Below are 25,395 nucleotides of genomic sequence, written 5' to 3' on the forward strand. Positions count from 1 at the left end.
CAATATGGCTACCATTAATTCTTTTAGCATATTTATAACAGCTGATTTAAAGTCCTTATCTGCTAAATCCAGTATGTGTGTTCACTCAAAGTCAGTTAATACTATTTTTTTTTCCCTGAGTATGGGTTACACTTTACTGTTTCTTTGAATGCCTCTTGCTTTTTGGTAAAAATTGAACATTATAAATAATACACTGCATTAAATTTGAATTATTTTTTCCTGAAAGCTTTTTTTTGAGTGGGGGAGGGTGGTCACTGCTTTAAGCTGCAAAATCTGCTTGTGATGTTAGGCTACTGATGTCTCATTTAAAAATTTTTATTGTTTAGCTTGGCTCCCTAGGGGTTATCCCTGCGTTTGCATGGTCCACTTGGTCAGTCCATAATTTGGGCAGAGGTTGTGCTCAAAGACCTTGAACCAGTAAAGCTTCTATGTACTGCTGACCAATTTTGCACGGGTTGAAGTGCGTTCACAGTTTATCCAGATTTTAAGTATGCTTTCAGTTCCAGCTGAGTTTTATTGGGTCTTCCTGCATATGTGCATAGTTTCCCAGGCAGCCAGGGATGTATAGAGACACTGTCTAGTCCTTCTAAGACTTTCTCCTCTCCACAATTTCTCTGTTAAATTTCTGGCTGATGTGCACTAGCCCCAACTATGACTGTAATTCAGACAGGCATCTGATGTTTTTCTCCTTTCATCTTCTACTGGGTTCAATACTTATACTGATAACGATGCCATGGGTTTTAGCCCTCCACCCCAAATAAATGCCACTCCATCTGGCAGCAAAGCTGGCTACCCAGCCCTACTCTGCCACTACCACTCTCACTGGTAGAGATGGGATGTAGGGGAGAGAGGGCAACCACCAGATAAGAATGCTGCAGACTCCTGCTGTTTTTACACAAAGTTCTAGCATGAATAAACGTTTCTAAATTTGTCATTTGCTTTTGGTCAATTTCCAGAGCCCTGAAATAGTTGTATTCAACAATTTTGTCTAGTTTTATACTGGTTCTTTGGGGAAAGGATTTGCTAAACTCTTTGTACTGTCTTTGGTGATGTTAATTTTGTTCTCCCAAATTTTGTCCAATGCTGTCCAATTTCTCCAATGAATACTTAGTATTTTTCCTGCAACTAAAAAGCAATCTGTAGCAAGGCACTTTAAGATCACGTAAATATCTCATCTCTCATCAAAATGCCTGGCTAGATTTAGCATCTATTGATAATTTCTGCCTGAATAGATCTTTACTATAATGATTATAGAATTATTTTCCAAATCCAGCACTCACTCTGTATTTACCAGTCAGCACTTGGTATTCTACATAGCAAAATCCTCCCTTTTTCTCTACTTACTTTATTCATTAGCAGCATGGACTCATGAATACCTATATTTTTCCTAACAGTCTATAAGTCATTACTATCCTTAATTATTCTGGTGCTAAACATGTCCTAGATTTATGCAGTAGGAACCCTTTAACTTAGTTCCTGCGTCCTTGAGACAGAGCTCTTTTCTTTTTCCAGGCTCATATTGTACCTACCCTGTCCTAGCCCCAATCCAGCCATTTCTCCTAAGAGTCCTGGTTCCCTTTGGTGAGAAATGGTATCAAAGACCAAAATTTTAGGTGTTAGGGCATGTGTTAGATCATTTTTACTGGGGTGACTTTGCTTCTAGGCCACTTTTGCCTATAGATGGAGCTAGGAAACATATGCATGTATATATATACATACACATACATACATGAGAACATATACATGCATATATATTTGAGAAATCCTGAGTCTATGCCATTACTTTCAATTCCATTCCATCCCCACAGGGTATCCCTCACTATCCCAATTCATATTTGTATGTTCCTTCTTCCACTGAGAATCCTGGGTCCTAATAACATCAACATACTTATTCATTTGCTAAATCCTATATTACACATAAAAGAGCTTCAGAATTGTTTCAGCCATTTCAACTAAAAAAAAAAAAATGAAAATGGAGTTCACTATTTGTTTGCAATTCTGTTCCCAAAACTGTCCAAAGCTGAGTTTGTACAGTCAAATACTCGTAAGTTACTAAAGTAACTTAGTTTTCCCTCTTCAGTGTGGTTACATTATTTGAATGACAGTGGAGTTTCTTTACATATGCTTTTACTTTTAAGATAATATTTTCTTTCTTTTCCTTTCTTCTCATCCTAATTTTTTAATATAAGACACAAATATGCTGCCACAAGTCAAAATAATTCAGGAAGACACACTTAGAGAAGTGTCATTCCCTCCCTCAGTTAATAGTACCGTACCAGGCCAGGCGCAGTGGCTCATGCCTGTAATCCCAGCACTTTGGGAGGCTGAGGTAGGTAGATCGCTTGAGCCCAGGAATTCAAGACCAGCCTGGGTAACATAGTGAAATCCCATCTTTACTAAAAAATACAAAAATTAGCCAGGCACGGTGGTACGTGTCTATAGTCTCAGCTACTTGGGTCGGGGCTGACATAGGAGGACTGCCTGAGCCTGGGAGGTCGAGGCTACGGTGAGCTGAGTTTGCATCACTGCACTCCAGCCTGGGCAACAGAGCAAGACACACCCTGTCTCAAAAATAATAATAATAATAATAATAATAATAATACTGTATCAATGCCAGTTCCTGATATCCATAATGTACTATGATTATGTAAGATATTGTTGTAGGAAGATGGGTAATGCATACATATGGACTCCAGATGAATTTAGTTATTTCTTGTGAGTCAAACTATTTAAAATAAAAAGTGATATTTTTTAAAGTCTGTGCATGTATTAGTTTTTTATGGCTGCTGTTACAAATTACCACACATTTGGTGGCTTAAAACAAGACAAATTTATTATTTCACTGTTGTGGAAGTCCTGTGATCAAATTTTCCAGCTTCTGTTGACTTTTCACATTCTTTGTCTTGTGGTTTCCTTCCATCTTCAAAGTTGACAATGGCCAGTCATACTGTATTACTCTGAAGGTGAATCTTTTGCCACCCTATTTCATCTTTTAATGACTCGTGAGATTATTGTGGGTCCACCTGGGGTGGGAGCTTCCTAAAGGGACTGATCCTTGAAGTAGATTTTGACAGAGAAGCATTAGTTAAGGAGAAAAGAAAAGCATAGCATTCAAAGCTGACAAAAGAGTGAGGAAGTAAACGGCATTAACAGACCTACAAGTAACTTGGCCAAAGACAAATTTATGAAGAATCTGTATGTCATATCAAGTCTAGTCTTTTTAATGAAGACTCTGGGGAAAAACTTACCCCTCTTTCTTTTTTTGAGACGGAGTCTCACTCTGTCACCAGGCTGGAGTGCAGGGGCATGATCTTGGCTCACTGCAACCTCCGCCTCCCGGGTTCAGCAATTCTCCTGCCTCAGATGCCCCCCTCACCACTCCAGCTAATTTTTGTATTTTTAGTAGAGATGGGGTCCCACCTTGTTGTCCAGGCTGGTCTTGAACTCCTGATCTCGGGCGATCGACCCGCCTCGGCCTCCCAAAGTGCTGGGATTACAGGCATGAGCCACCATGCCAGGCCCCCACTTTGCTCTTATCTGAACTCTCTGCCCTACCCCACAAAAATTCACAAGTAGTTCATCAGAAAATAAAATTCATAATCAGTATCTTTTAGTATCAAATAAATTGTGAAGAATGGAGGCATGCAGTTGTGAGGAACTTTACCTTACTCATACTAGTAAAAACAATCAGTTGATGTTGTCAAGGGAGGCAATATTATACTATATTTACTGAGAGGACATATGTCTCATAATGTAGAAATGAGATAGGAACAATATTCTAGTGCTTAAAGGGTAAGTTTTTCATTATCCAGAAAATTAATAGTATAATACAAAACAATTTACCCAAGCCTAACTGAAGTACCACTTATATTCTTTATTCTTAAATGTCACACGCTTTCTTAAGTTTTACATAATAATAATAATAATTATTATTATTTTTTGAGATGGAGTCTCACTCTGTCACCCAGTCTGGAGTGCAGTGGCGCAATCTCGGCTCACTGCAAGCTCTGCCCCCCAGGTTCACACCATTCTCCTGCCTCAGCCTCCCGAGCAGCTGGGACTACAGGCACCCGCCACCGTGCCCAGCTAATTTTTTGTATTTTTAGTAGAGACGGGGTTTCACCATGTTAGCCAGGATGGTCTCGATCTCCTGACCTCGTGATCTGCCTGCCTCGGCCTCCCAAAGTGCTGGGATTACAGGCGTAAGCCACTGCGCCCAGCAAGTTTTACATAATTAATAATCTCAAATATTTTAAATTACATTAATGATTTTTATTCCTATGTAGCAGTGTTTGTTGCTGTGTTCACAGTTACATAGCTATTGAGAAATCCAGTTTCTTTGAATTTTCTAAGTCAAAATCAGTTTTCTATATAACTTTGAATTGTCTCATCTTCTGTAGCCCAACATCCATTCAAAGCTGCACAATAACACAGGAGAAGAAAATATGAAAAGCAGACATTCCAGTGATAATTACTAGTGATTTCACTACAATGGTACATATACATCCTGCTGATTATTCAAAGAGTAAAACATTCTGAAAGATGGCTTCCTGATCTCAATTTTCTTGAAGGTTAGAGTTCTAAAATTCATTGCACCACATGTTAACAAATGTATCTGTTTCTTTTTGGGGGAAAGAAAAAAACTTTCTCCAGACTCCTCCATTCTTTTAATAATAATGATACGTTACAAAATAGAAGACTATGTGTCAGCTTTCAAATGGGTAAATGGTGGAACAGAAGACCATGTTTCAAAACAGAATATAGTTCAAAAAGTCCTGCACATTTTTAAATTTAATTTAATTGTATTTTTTTTGAGACGGAGTCTTGCTCTGTCACCCAGGCTGGAGTGCAGTGGCGTGATCTCGGCTCACTGCAAGCTCTGCCTCCCGGGTTCATGCTATTCTCCTGCCTCAGCCTCCCGAGTAGCTGGGACTACAGGTGTCCGCCACCACGCCTGGCTAATTTTTTTGTATTTTTAGTACAGATGGGGTTTCACTGTGTTAGCCAGGATGGTCTTGATCTCCTGACCTCGTGATCCACCCGCCTCGGCCTCCCAAAGTGCTGGGATTACAGGCATGAGCCACTGCACCCGGCCTGCACAATTTATTATAGTTCTTTCTGGTCGATCCACAATGGGGAAAACAGTATAGTACTGGTCACAGCTTAATGTAAATCATGAAAAAGGAGATTTCTCATTCACTGAACCAACATTTATTGTGTACTACAGGCACTAGAATATAGCAGTGAATGAAGACAATATCCCTAACTTCATGGATTAACTAATAAAGTTTCAAATTTATCACTGAGAGGTAATGTTTACTACCTGTTACAAATTTAGCATTAGTTCCACATATGGTAGATATGGCAAATATTCTAAGTAAAAAAGTAAAAAGTGTGGTCAATTGGGCATCTGAAAGGAGGTGTAGTTTAGTCCTTATGAACACAGGCTTACCCTCCTGACTATGACATGAATTAAATATATTTTACACACACAAATAGAGCTTAGCAATGTGGGAGACTAAATATAAGAAGTCAATTACCAAAAACATATGACTAAAAATAATTCAAATACGTAAAAGGCCAACTCAACCAAAACTGTGTAAAAAGGTACAGCATACCTTTTTCCTTCTTGAACATTCTAATTGTTTTTCTAGCTCTAAGGTAATAACATCAGATTTTTCCAACCTCCAATGACCCAAATTCCTAGACTACGTCTGTTCTGATTGACTTGGTTTATAATCTACTTTCAATTTTAAATTTAAGAATTAGGAAGCAAAAGGAGCCTTGTGAGTAGAGCACAAGCAGTGGGGAAGAAGAATAGAGAATAACTAGAGAATTACGCAAGTAACAAATAGGAGGGAATTGTACTGGCAGAAACAACTCTTTTAATTCAAACTTCCTCCTTTCTTTTCCTCTTTCTTCCCTTCTGCCAGTATTACATTATTACTGAACTACTGAGATATATTAGCAATCATAAAATTCTAGGGATGGATATATAGAAATATGAGGCAGGCTGGGCGCGGTGGCTCAAGCCTGTAATCCCAGCACTTTGGGAGGCTGAGACGGGCGGATCACGAGGTCAGGAGATCGAGACCATCCTGGCTAACACGGTGAAACCCCGTTTCTACTAAAAAATACAAAAACTAGCCGGGCCAGGTGGCGGGCACCTGTAGTCCCAGCTACTTGGGAGGCTGAGGCAGGAGAATGGCGTACACCCGGGAGGCGGAGCTTGCAGTGAGCTGAGATCCGGCCACTGCACTCCAGCCTGGGCGACAGAGCGAGACTCTGTCTCAAAAAAAAAAGAAAAAAAAAGAAAAGAAATATGAGGCAGGCTCTTAGGAGCTCACAGTTCAGTGAAGATGAAAGACTGGTAAATAAACGGTTAAAGCATAAAAGAATAGAGCTATGTACCAAATGTTACAGAGCACAGGAAAAAAAAGGTACTTCATCCTGCCACCGTTTGGAAGCTATATACTTAAATGCTGGAGTAGCCATATTTTATAAAAATATTAAAGACTAAAATGCTGAAAGAGCAAACAGAAATTTTAGACAAGAGAACTTTGTGACAAGGAAGAACAATACCTAATGACTCTCTTGCCTTAGAGCATTTACAGTCTTTATAGATAATTCAATACAAAGATAGAGCTATTTAATATTAGCACCTAAGTGCCATACAAGGACAATGGGCAGGACAGTTTTGAACCAGGATCTTTCTGAACTTTCCTCAGATTATATCATGTAGCAACTACATACTTTCTTCACATGTGATTTGAGCAAGCATAGTACACCAGTTCACAAGGACTCAATCGGTCAATGACTGTCAGTCTTTGATATTTTTACAATGGTTTCTTTATAGAACTAGCATAAATATTTAATCTTTAATTTTGAAATTAAAGCAATCAGTTTCTTAATAACATTCTGACTACTTCTTACAACCCTGTGATCAGGCTTCACCAAACATCTTACTATTCCATGAAGGCCTTTTGTAACTTCCTATATTGCTAAATATGCTTTTCCTTCTAGAATGCCATTCTTCCACTTTTCTAGCAAGTAAGAGTTTGCTCTTGGTATCTCTATTATTGCACTAATTATATTGCACTGTAGTTTTAAAACGATACCTGTTTTACCATTAGGCTAAAAGTGTATCTGGGATAAGGGCTGTGATTTGTTCATCTTTATATCCCCAGTGACTAACTCAGGAGCTGGCACATAAAAATGGCTTTGTAAACATTTGGTGAAAAAAACATATTTCTACCATCATATAAGCAGGAGGGCATTATGGGGACTTTATTACAGATTCCCATGCCATTTATTAGAAGAAATTACATTAGAACTGTCTTCGTTAGAGATCCTTAGGCCTCTAAAGGTAAGCACATGGTATACGTGGTAAGCAGTTTCTTCAGAAAAGTGCTCCAGAATGGACTAGCAAGGAGATTTAATTTGCTTCAAATCCCAAAGAACATAGCTGACATTCAACTGTCAAAAAATAAGTAATCATAGATATAGTAAAATAGGGCACAAGATGCCATTATTAGTAATAGTTTAAACTCTTGTGTACTCAAATTTGCAAACTATCTTTTTATGATTGGAGAGGAAATATATTTTCTTTAAATATTTTTTTAACCCTGATAAGTTTGTTGTTGGGACAGACCCTTATGAAAAAAGACAGATTAATGAGAAACATAAGCAAGCTTCCTTCAAAGTCAAACATTGAAAAAAAAGGACTACTTCATTTTTTCCCCTTATAAGTGAGAATACGACTAAAACAAGTAAATAATGCTATATGAATAAGCTGAGAAAACTAAGTGAAGACAGAACCATGATCTGAGGCCCTAGATGTTGATCATTCAAGTAAAAAGGACAAAAATCAACCTACAATTGATGCATGAATTGGGTGGTTCAGCAATTTACCAATCAGTATTTTCTTTTTAAAGAAAACATTTTTACACACCCTAAGCTTCATTTTTACATCTGGCATCTTTTCATCTTGATGTTTTGGGAACATAAGTTATTTTTAAGGTTCCTACAAATGTTCCTATTGTTATAGTAGGTATTCAGGCAGACATAAGCAGAGCAGGAGAACCTCCTCCCTCTGCCCAACCCCAACCAGCAATGTCAGGCGACCATCAGGTGATGGTCAGGAAAGTTGTTAAACTGTCTCTCTAAAATAATAATTGGTCACAGTGAAGCCAGAGAAGGGCAGTTTCCCAATAGATAGAAATACCTGAAACTGGTGATCAGCAGCTTCCTGATAAGAGCTCAGGAGCTGGGTGAGTGGGCTCACGCAGGTGCAGTAAGAGGCAAAATGGCAGAGTTTAACTGCTATATGACCTTCCTCTAGGAACACTGGATTAGTAAAGAAAAAAATGCCTCAAGTGAGCATGTGTACAACTCCAGTAAACACACTGCATGTGAAGCCCCTCCCAGGTGCTAGCAGGCCACTGTGTATGCAGATAGCCCACTCAAGGGAAGAATCAGGGGAGGAGAAATGCAACTACCCAGAAGCATGCCAACCTATAAAATCCCAAGTCAAAAAGTCAAACTGTGCACTTGCTCTCTCAAGTTGCCCGCTTGGCCCAATTCCAAGTGTACTTTACTTCCTTTTATTCTAGCTCTAAAGCTTTTTAATAAACTTTCACTCCTGCTTTAAAACTTGCCTCGGTCTTTCACTCTGCCTTAGGCCCCTTGGCTGAATTCTTTCTTCTAAGGAGGCGAGAATTTTTGCTGCAGACCCCTAGGGGTTCACTGCCAGTAACGTTATCACTTCAAAAATAATCACATAGTGTTACAGATAGAAGTTTTTCCAGGGAAAGACAAAAGTGAGACTACCAAATGTTTTCCATTAAAACATTTTAAAACTGAAACAACTTTCTGAATAGCAAAGAATGGCTACAGTCAACATTTTAATAACTTTTAGGTACAATAGCAAGGAATGGCTACAGTCAACATTTTAATAACTTTTATGTACAAAGTAAGAATAATATTTGTAAGATAAACTGAACAAAAACTTTAAGAACTTAAAAAAAATCTATATTTAATATCAGAGATCATCAATAGAGACATATTGACCCATTAATAGCTAATAAAAAACTGGCCAAAGTTAAACATGGACAAGTAAAAAGAAAGCATGCATAGAAAAAGGTACAAACACAAATGACACAAGATTAATGTGGTTTAACTGTGGAAACAAAGAGTTGATAGCTGATGGCCCAGGATCATTTTAGTCAGTTTTCAAAAATGTCTGTTAAACAGTATACTGTGCACTGTGAAAACTGGGGGATACATATTCTAAAACTAGTACATGTGCTAGTAAAATCCAAATTACAAGTGAACAGACATGACAAAAGATGTCAAGAGCATTTTACAAGATTATTTGGGGCAGGGACGGACACCCAAGATTAAACGGGTATGGATTAGATTAAAACATCACAGGGTCTATAAAAACCAGTTCCTATGAATACAAACTTATTAACATTAAAAATCCCAGCATTGTTAGTACACTTAAAACACTAATCCTCAGGTAAACAAAAATAGTTCACATAGGCTGCCAAAAAATAAAAAAAACCCAAATAAACAAAAAAGACAGTAAACAAGAGATGAAAGCAATTAACAGGAAATTGTAGGGAGTGAAGCTTGGAACGGCAGAATCCATATAATTATTTCAGAAAAACACAGAGACCTTTTAAACTGTGAAAAACAAATTCATTATGATAACAATTCTTAGAGAGAAGAACAAAGGAAATGCTATCATTACATTTAGACCTTTCACAGGAAAACTAGTCAAGGCTACAAAAGGATCTTATAGTCTTATCTGCTTCCTGTCTGTGCTTTGTAAAATCTGCTACCACCACTACCCTCAACTCAGCTCGAGAACTCTGATAATGGCCTAATATTGGCCTTTGACAAAGTCCAAACAAAATGGTGATAACAGAATGCCTTTACATAGAATTATCGCCACCATATGCTTTGGAAACAACAACTCTGCACACTGCACTGCATCTTTCTTTCTGCTTTCCTTCCTTATCTTTTCCCTATTCTTTCCCAGAAAAAAGTCAATTTACAACACGCAAGCAAAAGATGATGAAGCTGAAAATACTAGAGAGTAAAATAATACAACAAAATTTGATCTTCAAATGAGCAATTATTATGTATTCCAGCACACTTCATCAGTACACAGAAAAATCTTCTACAGTATGATTATGACTTCCGCATAGCTAGTGCATTCTTTTATTTATTCAATAAACACTGATGCCTTTTGCACCTGAGGCATTATGCCAGATATAGAGTACACAATAATAAGACATGTAAGTTTTAGGAAAAACTTCTTATAAACAAACAGGGGAAAAAAGCATAGGAGAGAATTTCTGTAACATCCCTGAAGATATAATGGAACCAATATACATCAGCCCTGGACTGCCTACCTATAAGCAGACTTTTTGTTATGTGAGAAGGATAAAATCTGTATTTTGCTTAAATATATATATTTTTAAGGTTTTTAAAAAATATTAGGTATGCACATAAAGGACATAAATAATTTTACAAGTTTAAAAAATCTTTTTATTATAAAACACAGATATAGGCCGGGCGTGGTGGCTCAAGCCTGTAATCCCAGCACTTTGGGAGGCCGAGGTGGGTGGATCACGAGGTCAGGAGATCGAGACTATCCTGGCTAACATGGTGAAACCCCGTCTCTACTAAAAATACAAAAAACTAGCCGGGCGTGGTGGCGGGCGCCTGTAGTCTCAGCTACTTGGGAGGCTGAGGCGGGAGAATGGCGTGAACCCGGGAGACGGAGCTTGCAGTGAGCCGAGATCACGCCACTGCACTCCAGCCTGGGAGCACAGCGAGACTCCGTCTCAAAAAAAAAAAAAAAAAACAAACACAGATATAGAAAACCACCCAAATCAAATGTATGGCTTAATACATTATCTTAAATATACCACCCATATCAAGAAAGAGAACTTTGCCAGCAACTGTAAAAGCCTCTGGAAGCCCCTTTTATGTGCCCTCCAATCATAATCTCCTTTCTACTGCCAAGAGTAACCATGCTTTTATTTAATATTATCCACTTTCCTGATTTTTTCTATAGGCAGTTTTTATCACCCAAAAGTACATCTGTAGACACTATAGTTTAGTCCCACTCTATTAAAAAGTTGGATGTCTTTTAAATTTCTTTCAATCTCGAGGTTGAGGAACCTCTAGATTGTTAAAGAACCTGGGACATTTGACTAGGAGAGTTTCCAACAGCCTGGATTTTGGCAATTACATTCTCTTGGTGCAGTTTAACATGTTCCTCTATTTTCTACATTTTCTGTGATCAGACTCAGGTTTAATCCCTCTGGCAAAACAATAAGTAGTGTTTCGTAAGGGTAGACACATAATACTTGCTTGTTTTTCTTTTTGTGGTAACAGCTGTTGATACTTAGATCTTGGTTCACTGAGGATTGCAAAATGATACTCTATTTCTATCATTTCTTTTATGTTTATTAATTAGAAGACTTTCTAAAACAGATAATTGCCCTCAACTACTATTGGTTATCATGATTTTTTCTTTACTGATAAGTTTTCAAGATAAATTGCTCTTTATGATATTCTGAGGTAGGTGACAATTCCTTTTAATTTAATTTAATTTTTTTTTAGACGGAGTCTCCCTCTGTTGCCCAGGCTGGAGTGCAGTGGCCGGATCTCAGCTCACTGCAAGCTCCGCCTCCCGGGTTTACGCCATTCTCCTGCCTCAGCCTCCCGAGTAGCTGGGACTACAGGCGCCCACCGCCTCGCCCGGCTAATTTTTTCTATTTTTTAGTAGAGACGGGGTTTCACCGTGTTAGCCAGGATGGTCTCCATCTCCTGACCTCGCGATCCGCCCGTCTCGGCCTCCCAAAGTGCTGGGATTACAGGCTTGAGGCACCGCGCCCGGCCCGACAATTCCTTTTTAATATTATGAATTCATGGATCTTAAAATATTTGCTGGGTTTCAACCAGCTGCAATTATTGTAATTTTTGAAGCTCAAATTCTATCAGCTTAGATCAGTTGTGAGCCTCTTCAAGATGGCTCCTGAGTTCTTTTAACAAGCCTCTAACAGTAATTTTTTTTTTAATTCTCATACCATAAATTCACCATTTTAAAGTATACAATTCAGTGGTTTTCAGTGTAGTCACAAGGCTGCACAAGCACCATTAGTATCCAATTGTAGAAGAATTTCATTCCTCAAAAGAAACCCCACACCCAATGGCAGTTATTTCTCATGGCCCCATCCCTCAAGCCCCTCATAATCACTAATCTGCTTTGCCTCTATGTGTTTGCCTAATTCTGGACATTCCACATAAACAGAATCACAGAATATATGGTTTTTGTGCCTAGTTTCTTTTACTTAGCATGTTTTCAAGATTCACCCAGCTTGCAGCACATATCAATACTTCATTCCATTTTGTGGCTGAATAATTTTCCATTGTGCAGATATATCACAATTTATCCATTCATCAGCTGAAAGACATTTGGATTGCTTCCACTTTTTGACTCTTATAAATAAGGCTGCTATGAACATTCATGTAAAAGTTTTGGTGGGAATATATGTTTTTCTTTTTTTTAAGAATCTGATACGTTTTGACATATGTACATACTTATAAAACCATCACCACAATCAAGACTGTATACACAAATATCATCCAGAAAGTTTCCTCATGTCCCTTTGTAATCTCGCTCTTCCTATCCACAAAACAACCAGTGACCTGTTTCCATCACCATAGATTAGACTACATTTTTTAGAACTTTAGAGAAACCGAAACATACGATATATAATTTTTCTGACATTTTTCATTCAAAATAATTATTTTCAGGTTAATCTATGTTGCGTGTATCAGCCATTCATTTTTCATATAGCTTAGTAGTATTGCATCATATGAATATACCACAGATGTTTTATCCATTTCCATAATCAATTATCCGTTACTACTGGTGGACATTGAGTTTGTCTCCAGTTTTTCACTACCATAAATAAAATGGCTATGAACATTCACATACAAATATTTTCATGAACATTTTTAAACTTAAAAATAATAGTCAAACTGTGTTCCAAGATAGTGGTACCATTTTATATTCCTATTAGCCATGAATAAGAGGTCTAATTCATTCACATCTTCCCCAGTACTCAGGGAAGCACTCTGAAGTCTCAACACAAAACGCTCCTCCCCCTTCTCACCAAGGGATAAGCCTCAAGTTGTGTGCCTTCTTCCAATCACACCAAGCTGTGTAGGTCACAGCAAGTGTCTCCCCAAGCCCCTTCTTTGTTCTTTGTTCTCGGCTACCCCAGACATCCAAACTATGTCAGCTCCTGCTTGTACTTCCAATGAGGCAACACAGACACAAATCCCTTAGGCAGCTTGCTCAACAGCCAGAATTTGGGATGCAAGCTCCACTCTTCCCTCCTCCCTGTACCCCCAAGCCTTAGAGAGTTGAGGAAGGGGCTGATACAGGTAACATAAAATTGCTCTATTTACACATTTCAATGCTGCTATTGTGCAAGTCTGAGGTACTGTAATTTCTTAACTAGAATCTGGAATTGTCATGCAGGGATTTTTGTCAGTAAATCTTTGTTAAATCAGTGTTTCTGTCAGGGAGGGAGGACTGGAATTTCCTATTCCTCTATCTGGTTAATGTCACTCCCAAATTCTCAGTCTTGACTATTTCCTTCACTATTTTAAATATAGTTATTTTAATAACTGCATCTGATAACTCTATTTGCTAAAGTCCCTGTGGTCCTTCACATTGTCTATGGTTTCTTTTGCATTTCTTTCATATAGTTTTGATTCTCACGTTTCTGGTTATTTTTGATTGAGTACAGGGCAGGTATATAAAAATTTAAAGACAAATTGGAGGTCTAGAATGTAGTTATCTTGTTTCAGAGAGGATATACTTTTACTTCTATGAGATGGATAGACAGTAGCATCAAGGATTACCTTAATCCAACTCAAGAAACTGAAATGATTTCAGGCTGTAATGTAGTTCCCAAGGGAGCCAATCTACTTCTGATTTACCCACTCCTAGGCTGTGGCCTTTTATGGTCTCAACTCAAATTATGAGAGCTTCATTAAAAAAATCCACCTTGGTAAAACTTGAATTCCAATTTTCCCTCTTCCCCATAAGATATCAATAGTACTGATCAGCTTCTCAGCCATTTCTTCAAAAATCAACATGTGCCCTTAGGAAAAAATGGTCCCAAATGTTTGGCTCACTTCATTTTCTCTTGGATTGTGGTTTGGCAATTATTTACTGGGTCTGATGCCTTCAAGCAGATCTTATTTTTATTTGTTTATTTTGAGACAGGGTTTCACTCTGTCACCCAGGCTGGAGTGAAGTGGTATGATCTTGGCTCACTGCAACCTCCTCCTCCCGGGTTCAAGCGATTCTCATGCCTCAGCCTCCTGAGTAGCTGGAACTACAGGCGCCTGCCACCATGCTCTGCTAATTTTTTCTATTTTTAGTAGAGATGGGGTGTCAGCACGTTGGCCAGGCTGGTCTCAAACACCTGCCCTCAAGTGATCCACCTGCCTTGGCCTCCCAAAGTGCTGGGATTACAGGCATGAGCCACTGTGCCTGGTTTAGCAGATGTTGTTTATATTTGTGTATCTTTTCAAGTTGACATTGTTAAGAGGATTATTCTGAATTACACAGGCCACCATTACTGGCAGAGAGGTCTGGGTTTTATAAATGAATACTTTATCTACAGTTTTTTTTTCTTTTAAAGTATTGGGGGTAAAATTTTTTCTGGTACCTAAACATCAAACAAACTGCAGGATGCTTAATATCCCTGGTCCTTGATGCTAAATGCTGGTTACAACCTTCTCCTCTCCTCCCCACTCACAACTCATTGTAAAACTAAGACCGTAGAGGTTTATAAGGTACTCATTAAGTTCACGAAAAAATGGTAGCATTTGGAAATGTGAAATAATTTCATTTGTGAAATATTTGTGTCATATCCTTCTATTCCTCTTCATAGTAAATCTCTGCTTTGACCCTTTAGAGGTATGCAACCTTTTTTTAAAGTAAAAACGTCAAGTGAATGGTGCTTGGCTAAAATCAATTAAGTCAATGGTTAGTAGGGACCACGGACAAGCTGCATGCAGGTAGTCCATGAATCTACTAAATTTACTTCCAGGCTGGGTGCAGTGGCTCATGCCTATAATCCCAGCACTTTGGGAGGGCAAAGCAGAAGGACTGCTTGAGCCCAGGAGTTTGAGAACAGCCTGGGCAACATGGCAAGACCCTATCTGTATAAAATAAAAAATTAAAAAAATTAACTGGGCATGATTGCATATGCCTATCATCCCAGCTACTCAAGAGGCTAAGGACGGAAGATTGCTTGAGCCCAGGGTGTTGGAGGCTGTACTGAGCTGTGTTCATGCCACTGCATTCCAGCCTGGGTGACGACTAAGAGCCTGTCTCCAAAAATAAATTTTTTTTTAATTTCCAAAAGTTTGTGGAGGGAGAATGTAATCAACAAGATGTTCTTTGGAGATATGCCACCAGGAAGGGATTATGATTTCATATTAAATAGATATGCATTAAATATCTAATATGAAATGAATTTAAAGAAAATAGCTTTAAATATTTTAAGGCTTAACTATGATTGCTCAATGAGTAAAAACTTGCACTAATTGACAAAAAACTATATATTTACAGTGTACAATGTGATGTTTTGAAATACGTACACTTTGCAAATAGGCTAAATTGAGCTAATTAACATATGCATTACTTCACATACTTTTTTTTGTGGTAAGAACACTTAAAATCCACTCTCTTAATGATGTTCAAGTATATAATACATTGTTATTAACTGTAGTCACCATGTTGCATAGTAGATATCTTGGTATTTCTCCTAATTGAAATTTTATATTCTTTGACCAAAGGGAAATATTATTTTAGAGTTGGCCTGAGAAGAGGCAAATGTAGCTGGAAAGAATTACTTTGAAATTGAGATCACCATTCATTTTAATTCAGATATTAGAAGATTCTATTTATATTTATACTAATTTCCTCTAAGGCTTTCTAACTTTCACTGATTGAAGTTAAAGCAGAAGAATATGGACAGGGACACTGATGAAAAGGGTGGTAAGTTACAGAGCAAAACTAAGAGCAAAATTCAACAAGAGACAAGAGGGAAGCAAGAGGGCAGAATTTCTGTGCAAGAAATTAAGAATTTCATGAAGAGGCAGGGTATGGACCTTAGGGAAGGGAAGATTTCAGCATAACTAGGAAAAGACAAACACAGATGGAGAACAATGAGAGTGGGACACTCATAGGCAGGTATATATAAAGGACAAATCAGAGGTAACGTAAATGGGAATCTTTGGGCAGCCCTAGTTTGAAACATCCTCATTTTTGTTATATTTTTCTTAAATAATGTAAAAGCTGTCCAATGTACAGTAGACACTTTCTAGAATCCTCCCAATCTTTCATCCTAGCCATTGCTGAAAAACTGGAGATAAAGTCCTCATATAGATGGTGGGATGAGAAGAATGAGACTCATAGTCCCACCTGACAAGGTTTCTATAAAAGCAGTTCATCTACGGAAATGCTAAATATATCATCTATTCGTCTTTTAGCATAAAGAAAATGTGTCCACTTTCTTTCTTTCTATGTCAGAGTACAGAGGCACCATCACAGCTCACTGCAGTCTTGAATTCTTGGGCTCAAGTGATACACCTGCCTCAGCCTCCCTAGTAGCTGAGATTACAGTGTGCACCAACATGCCCAGCTAATGTTTTAAAAATTTTCTGTAGATATGGGATCTCACTATGTTGTCCAGGTTGGTTTCAAATTCCTGGGCTTAAACAATCCTCCTGCCTCGGCCTTGCAAAGTACTGTGATTACAGGCATGAGCTACCACACTCATCCCATCCACTTTCTAAAAGTCTAACTGACCTAAGAAAAAAAGGGGTCTGGGTTAAAATTTTTAAAAAGAATGAACGCTAGGTAAGATCAGGACCCACAAAATTATATATATCTTATATATAAAATATTTAATGGTTTAAAAAATATTTTCTTGATTCATGTGAGGTGATGTCAACTTAAAATAAATCCTTTAATCACAGGTTTCTACAAGATGACATTGAAAATGGGAGAAAAGACATACCCAATTGCTGGAACAGGAGAGCCACACTAGTGCCCGTGACAGGAAGGCTATCATGTAAAGGAGTCTGGATCAGCTGTCTATCTCCTGCACCCAAAGAAAACAGCTTCTGCAGAATGGGAGAAACATACACACACACACACACACACACACACACACACAAGCACACACGATTTCAGACATTTTTTAAAAAATAAAAATATCTTTGATGTTCATTTTTAGAGCAAACAACCATATAAGATCCAATTAACAGATACAAAGGGCAACAATGGATACCCCATAACATTTAAGTTCTTTGTATACTTAAGTGGCATAAGAAAATTCAGTGGTTGAAAGTTGCAAATCTAGTAAAGATAAGACACAAAAATCACTGATAATCATAACTGGCTAAAAAATAATGAAATATTAAAGTCAACAACATTAATAAAGGCTCATAAAGCAATTCAAGTTTAGAATCATCTGTGATCAAACTCACATTTAATGTTCTGCCCTTTAAGCAGAGGTAGAAGAATGAAGGAGGAGAGAGCAAGAGAGAGAGAAAAAAAAAGGATAAAAATTTAAGACAAAAGACAATGAGAAAGACAGAAGAGAAGTAAAAAGGTGAAGGGCAAGAAAAAGAAATGCCAATCTCACTATAAGCAGGATCTTTGTCAGATTGAAGACAATGTGATTTTTAGAAGGCTGTCCTCTTCCCCAATATTATATAAGAATAAGCAAAATAAATTATCAACTATTCATTTTTAGGGTTTAAGGAAAAAATCTATTCTTTTAAAAGTGTGGTTGACCAAGAAACAATAAATAAATCATAGCAGCAGAGATTATTTTTTTACTTTAGAGACAAATATGAAAATCTCAAGACATACAGAATACATGAATCTATTAATAAGTAGTTACAATGTAACAAAGAACTGTGTTGAGAGTTTTCTTAGCGTTATCTTCTAATTTTTATCACTCCAACATTTTTCAATTTAGGTTAATAAAAATCAGGTGTAACTATATACAAGAGTAAGAAAGGTAAAAGAGCATATTTAAAAGTTCAACTTAATATATTTCCAAGAAAATACAAACTGCAGTTCAAGTTACACGAAATATGACTTCTAATTATGCTATGTGAAAGACGAACCCTGTGTTAAAATTAACCTCATGACCTAAGAAAAGAATGGAATCTTGAGTGTCTAGAAGGCAGACCATGGGGACAATGCTTAACTAAACTAGGATCTTCCCTAAAACAAAAATATTTAAAGAATTCTTTCTTTCACCATAAATTAAATTAACTGGAGGAGAGGGGAAGAGAAACAATCCTTCTCCACCCCTCTTTCTATTCTATTTACCTGAGACCCTCCAGCCGCTGGGACAAGGCAGGCACAAAGGTTAGCAATTAGACTTTCCAAGGAGACATTCAGGCTATCCACATACACGGTATAGATCAAACCCAGGCAAGCCTGCAAAAAGATAGATACATGTAATTATTTCATGGAAAAAGCATTAAAAATAAATTGTTATGACATCTGTTCTAGGATAATTTCTCTTTGAACCTAGTAAAGTATATTATACAGTGAACATGGAATACATTTTAAACAGCAAAAATTAAGTTTATTAAATTTTCCTTAGAACCAGAACCTCCAAATGAGCTTCTGAGATGAGTTTATGGAAAGCAGAAATCCACAATTTGTAAAACAGATGTTTGTGCTCTGATAACTACTTTAGCAAATCTGTAGCACTAATATTGTTTTTGCCTCAACTTAGTTTGTTAAACTCCAAATCTCAAGATAGAAACTTAGAAATTTTATCTTGTTTGGTGGTTCTTATAAATCTGGAATGCTTATTCTACAGAAAAATTTAACATGTGAATTGTAAGAAAGGATTGCAAAACAGAGACAAGATTGTAAGATTAACACTGAGTTCAGAAGAAGGTAGGTGGTAAAACAGACATAATGCAATCTTTATGAATCTCTTTCAGTATAGCGAAATTTGTGACTTTGAAAACTTAGTATTTGCTTGGAGTTACCCATTGTCATTGAAATCTTGGCACTAAATTAATTCTTTCTTAACATAAATAATCTCAATTTCTGGAAAAGTTTTACAGAAATTTTATGTTAGCACAAACATTTACAAATGAATAAAAATTTCCTCTTATGTTTGAAAATTCTGTGTTTCTAAAATAAGAAAATAACTGGAAGCAGTATTTTAAGGTATTTTGATAGAAATATGATCAGAATTATTTGAAATCTCAAACATTCATCCTATTTACTTAAACCTGATTCCGCATAAGGTGAATAAACATACATAAAGTTGTTAAATCACTCATGCATTTACATTTACTATAGGTAATCAAATTATTTCTTTAGGATGTATACATTCTGGATTTAATAAATGTGGGACCTACCCTTAGAAGTTTTAGTAGTCACATTAACTTATTCAGGTATTTATTTCATCCAACATGAAAATATTTCTTCTGTTCATGCTAACTGTATTTCATAGATGAATTCCTAAATCAATCTAACAATATTTTCAATCCAAACAACTTGTACCATGGTTCACTCAAGAGACTCATACAATAATACAAATTAATAATAACTATGTGTTCTTTACCCTAAAAATTTCTGGATAATATAATCTGGATACCAACACCAGGCTTTTGGGAGCAAACACTTCTGCAGGCTGAATTAAACCAGACACTTCTGCTTCACCTTCAATCTCTTCCTTCTTTGTTCCCTAGAAAAAGAGACACTGAAATCAACAAACAGAAGGGATTTCCTAGACTCATAATTCACAAAAGATGAACATCACCTTAAACATAACTTATACAAATTCAAAATTAATTATAAAATATAATTTAAAAAATCAAACTACAAATAAAGAATAGACTTTAAGAGCAATCTAAAAGTAAAGTAGACAAATTATGAAGCAGGGAGTAGTTATTACATTCTTGAAAAGCTCCTTAAGCTCTGGAAATATAACACAACTTTATTTGAGCATTTCCTTTCTGAATGAATCAAAGGCAAATAAGACATGTTCAAATTATTTTAAATAGTGACCCAAGCAATTTAAAATTATACTCACTTAGATGAAAAGTTAAAAAATGATATTTAAATGAAAAGTCAGTTTTCAAAAGAAGAAGATCTGTTTTGGAAATACGATGCTAATTTTCATTTTGGTTTTTCCACTTGTCTCAATCTTTCAAACAAGGATTCTAAGGCTTGCAGAATGCTTGGTGCTCAATGCTCTTGGCAGTAAAGCACAATCGGCTCCAAATTGCTTTTGTTCATAAGCAACAATGCTGATATTTTGAGAAAAGTGAACTTTGTTTTTGTTTTTGAAACAAGGTCTTGCTCTGTTGCCCAGGCTGGAGGGCAGTGGCACAATCACAGCTCACTGCAGCCTCAACCTTCTGGGCATAAGGGATCCTCCCACCTCAGCTTCCTGAGTGGCTAGAATCACAGGCACACGCCACCATGCCAGGTTAACTGTTTAGTTTTTGTAGAGACAGGGTCTCCCTATGTTGCCCAGCTGATTTCAAACTCCTGAGTTCAAGTGATGCTCCTGCCTTACCATTCCAAAGTGCTGGATTATAGGTGTGAGCCATCATGCCTGGCTGAGAGAACATTTTTACATACAAAACTGAATTTCAAAATGTATTTAATGCCACTGAACTGAATACTTAAAAATGGCTACATGGCAAATCTTAACATATATATTTTACCACAATAAAAAAGGCTTAAAACAATACATAAGTTTTAATAACTAAACATGAGTTAATAAACTTGGAAAAATATGATTCTCCCACTTAACAAACCAAAAAATCCTGATTCCCCTCTTTTTAATAGCCTATATCTCACTGTCAACAAATCCTGATTTCTTACCTACTCTATTGCTACCATAACACTGTGAGCTACTATAATCTCTTGTGTGGATTACTCTACCAGCCTCCCTTCATCTCCTTTATTCTTCTTTAGCCCCACTTTGCTTCCTTGCTGCTCTTTAAACACACTGGGCATGCCCCCATCCACTGATCTACGCACTTCTGTGTTATTCCTTTGCCTAAATACTCTTTCCACAGATATTTTAATGACTCAATTCCTCATCACTTTCAAGTTTTCATTCAAGCATCTTCTGCTCTGCTAAGCTTTTGCTGACAACATTATTTAAAACTGCAATGCCCTAACACTCTCTACCCACTTTCTCTGCTTTATTTTTCTCCATGGCACTTGTTACTATCCAACATATTGGATATCTATTTCACTTATCTTGTTTTTTAGTTTGTCTGTCAACCACACTAGCACATGCTCCCATAAAGGCCAGGATTTCAGTTTTGTTCAATGGTGATCTCCCAGTTCCTAAAATAAGGGCTGGGCCCATAGTTGATACTTAATATTTATTCATTGCATACATGCATGAACACATTTTCTTGGCATAGTTTTTTGAGCATTTTATCAAGGGAAGTCTTTTCCCCCCTATTCATAGAGGCCAAGAATTATATTTTCTATTTCCTTTAGAGCTCATTTAGTTTCTATTACAATGCAATATAACAGTATTAGATGTCTGTGGAATGCGCACATCCAAAGGGAACTGTTTACTTTTTGTATGTATGATAAAGGCCATATGCTCTTGAAAGATTTTCATTTATTACAAAGCAAAAACAAAAATTAGGTTGGTTGGTTTCTGGAATCCTTAGAAATAATAAAAATGTGATGAATATGAATTTACCAAAGATTTCCACACTTAATGAATCATATTCTTCATGGATTACCAACAAATTCAAAATGACAAAAGAATGACTAAAATTCTTGGAAGAGATAAAGCTATCCACATTTTTATGGGATTGTGATAAATGCCCTAGAGTACCATTAGAAGCCAGCGAGAGTAAGTAGATAACCATTTCAAATATATGACCATTAATTTACTTTGACCAAAACACAAAATAGAATGCCATTGGTCATTTCTTAAAGTTGCTCTTCAATTAAACACTCACCAAAAGAAAAAGTTATTAACAAGAAAGAAAGGCCGGGCGCGGTGGCTCACGCCTGTAATCCCAGCACTTTGGGAGGCCGAGGCGGGCGGATCACAAGGTCAGGAGATCGAGACCACGGTGAAACTCCGTCTCTACTAAAAATACAAAAAATTAGCCAGGCGCGGTAGCGGGCGCCTACTGTAGTCCCAGCTACTCAGGAGGCTGAGGCAGGAGAATGGCGTGAACCCGGGAGACGGAGCTTGCAGTGAGCCGAGATTGCGCCACTGCACTCCAGCCTAGGCGACAGAGCGAGACTCCGTCTCAAAAAAAAAAAAAAAAAAAGAAAAAGGTCCAATAGAGTGAAAATCAGTATTAAGTAAAAAATAATTTTTATTTATATCACTTTTTATTATAGATGTTGACTTTTCCTTTGTAAATGTGCTACAAATCCTAAAATATTCTTAGTTCTTAATTTTAGTATCTCTAGGAATGCAATGTCCCAAGTTTAGAGAAAAATTCTTATTTCTGCTTTTAAAGCAAAATGTACTGCTGTGATTAAACGCACACACCGCCCCCCCCAAATAAACCCCAAATTTGTTAGGTAAAATAAAGTTTGTTATAGAATGGTAAAGTGACACTTTTGATAAAATTTTTCTAGAAATAATTTATTATGTAAGAGGAATACTCCCTCTTCTACACAGCTGCTAGATATATCCTGTGTAATAATTATATAATGACACTAGTTTTATTTGGTGTGTGTTTTACAATGACAGATTTCACCTACTGAAAAGATGTGAGAAACTTAAAAATAAGCAGGAAATTCAAAACATAGTTTATGAATATGAGATACTCTAATAATGCTTCTAAATTCAGTATTTTTCAGTATAAAACAGTTTCACATATTTTATCCAGCTGAACAATATTTTAAAGGCTTTGCCAACTTAAGATTATTTCTTCTCATTAAATTGGCCACTTAAAGATTATTCCTTGCTTTTAGTAGGTCTCATTAAAGATACAAATTTAACTTAAATACTGTTTACTCAATTATCTCACATTGACTTACAAGGTCAATATATATCATAATCACATGCCACAACTTGCCCATTTATAGATATCTTTGCCTACCAATTACTACTATGGATTACATTTGCCAGTGATTCCCAGCTTCTGTGTAACTTATATTATGTGTAGTTCATAGTCTCTGTGCTTCAATAATATGGGATAAATTAGTACTCACCATATCAATCTGGACTAAAAGTGCTACTACTGCTCCTAAAACATATCCTGAGACAAAAAGTACTAGATTGCTGATTGCATGCAATAACTCGATGTAGCAGATCAGCACAAGCTTTAAGGAAGTTTATCTTACCATTCAGGTTGAACACTTTAGCCTCATCTTTGTTGTATCTTGATGCTTAACTTTAATATCAAAATAACTGTCAAGTCCTGACCCTTCTATCCTTAAAGGACCTGTGGCATCCAACATCTCTGTGCTATGTTCATTTTTAACAATACTGTATCACAGTAAAAGTCTTCCCACAGCATTTCTTAAATAATCACTTATAAAAAGAGGATAAAATTAATTCCACAAGTAAAACATTTTCAATCCTAAATTTCCTTTCCAAAATGTAATATATAGCAATTGTACCACTATATAGAATTGTCTCAGTAAAGCAATTTAAGAACTTAAAAATTTTCCAGAATTGGAAATAATGGAGCCTAAGTAGTTGCAAAATTCTATAAGTTCTAAAATTCTCCCCAAAACCCTTCATTTCTTGCCAAATAATCTTTTAATCATGTTGACATGTCCACATGATCAAACCAGGTTTGCCCTTTCATTGGTCTGGAAAATAATGAATACGTAAGAAATACACGTTTTAGGATAACAAGCCTTCAAACCATCTAGGCCACCAGTCTTCAGTTCAGAATCAAGTTTACCTCTAGCAAAGAGAATATACTGCAGATTTTCCCCTTCAATAGCAGAGCCCTGGGGCTCTACAGTATTCAGAAGACAGGACAAATTCAATTATATGTCTACTATATATCTGCTCATAAAGAATTCCGGTTTTAGCATGTAGTGAGCCAAGATCGCACCACTACACTCCAGCCTGGGCAATAGAGGGAGACTCCGTCTCAAAAAAAAAAAAAAGAATTCTGGTTTTAGTGGCACTAAAATAGGAAGTGTTTTCTCCTGGAACCTAAAAGACATTACTGAGCAAAAGGGTCTCCTAATCAAAGAATGTTGGAAACAATATGTTAAAAAGGTTGCTTTACTGCAGGATTTCTCAAATTTTGATATGAAAGTATTGTTTGTTCAATTTAAAGCACAATATCTGTCAAAATTATTGGATCTCTACATTATGGCACATCTAGAAGACCTGGTGCCCTATGGAACACATACTGGGAAATGCTGTCATGAAGTATTATATGATACAAAATGTCAAAACCTTGTTTAATGACTATGTAATGTGGCATATTAAAATACTGCATGAAGAAACAGGACATTTGGTTATAAACAACTGTCATGCAATAAATTCTACAACACACATTCATCCAAAAAGGACCTCTTCAAGGAGAACTACAATCCACTGCTCAAGGAAATAAAAGAGGACACAAACAAATGGAAAAATATTCCACACTCATGGATAGGAAGAATCAATATCATGAAAATGGCTATACTGCCCCAAGTAATTTATAGATTCAATGCTATCCCCATGAAGCTACCACTGACTTTCTTCACAGAATTGGAAAAAACTACTTTAAAACTTCATATGGAACCAAAAAAGAGCCCACATAGCCAAGACAAGCCTAAGCCAAAAGAACAAAGCTGTGGGCATCATGCTACCTGACTTCAAACTATACTACAAGACTACAGTAACCAAAACAGCATGGTACTGATACCAAAACAGATATATAGACCAATGGGACAGAAAAGAGGCCTCAGAAATATCACCACACATCTACAACAATCTGATCTTTGACAAACCTGACAAAAACAAGCAATGGGGAAAGGATTCCCTGTTTAATAAATGTGTTGGGAAAACTGGCTAGCCATATGCAGAAAACTGAAACTGGACCCCTTCCTTATATCTTATACAAAAATTAATTCAAGATGGATTAAATTCTTTTTTTTAAGATGGAGTCTCGCTCTGTCACCGAGGCTGGAGGGCAGTGGTGCAACCTCGGCTCACTGCTAGCTCCGCCTCCCAGGTTCACACCATTCTCCTGCCTCAGCCTCATGAGAAGCTGGGACTACAGGTGCCCACCACCACACCCAGCTAATTTCTTTTTTTTTTTTTTTTTTTTTTTGTATTT

General features: G+C 36.9%; 1 protein-coding gene across 7 annotated transcripts in view; it reads right to left on the reverse strand.

Moving 5' to 3' along the window:
* The window catches only part of SBF2 (SET binding factor 2), a 517,824-nt gene that overhangs the window by 242,816 nt on the left and 249,613 nt on the right, over positions 1-25,395 (reverse strand). For all 7 annotated transcript variants that reach the window (XM_003910236.3, XM_017948646.1, XM_009186612.2 and 4 more), the window contains exons 4-6: positions 19,722-19,844; positions 18,461-18,571; positions 17,133-17,238 (exon numbers count right to left, since the gene is read on the reverse strand). In XM_003910236.3, the coding sequence (XP_003910285.3) occupies positions 17,133-17,238; positions 18,461-18,571; positions 19,722-19,844 (340 nt within the window). The remainder of the gene's footprint in view (positions 1-17,132; positions 17,239-18,460; positions 18,572-19,721; positions 19,845-25,395) is intronic.

The sequence above is a fragment of the Papio anubis genome, chromosome 12 (genome assembly GCF_008728515.1).
Source record: "Papio anubis isolate 15944 chromosome 12, Panubis1.0, whole genome shotgun sequence".
NCBI lineage: Eukaryota > Metazoa > Chordata > Mammalia > Primates > Cercopithecidae > Papio > Papio anubis.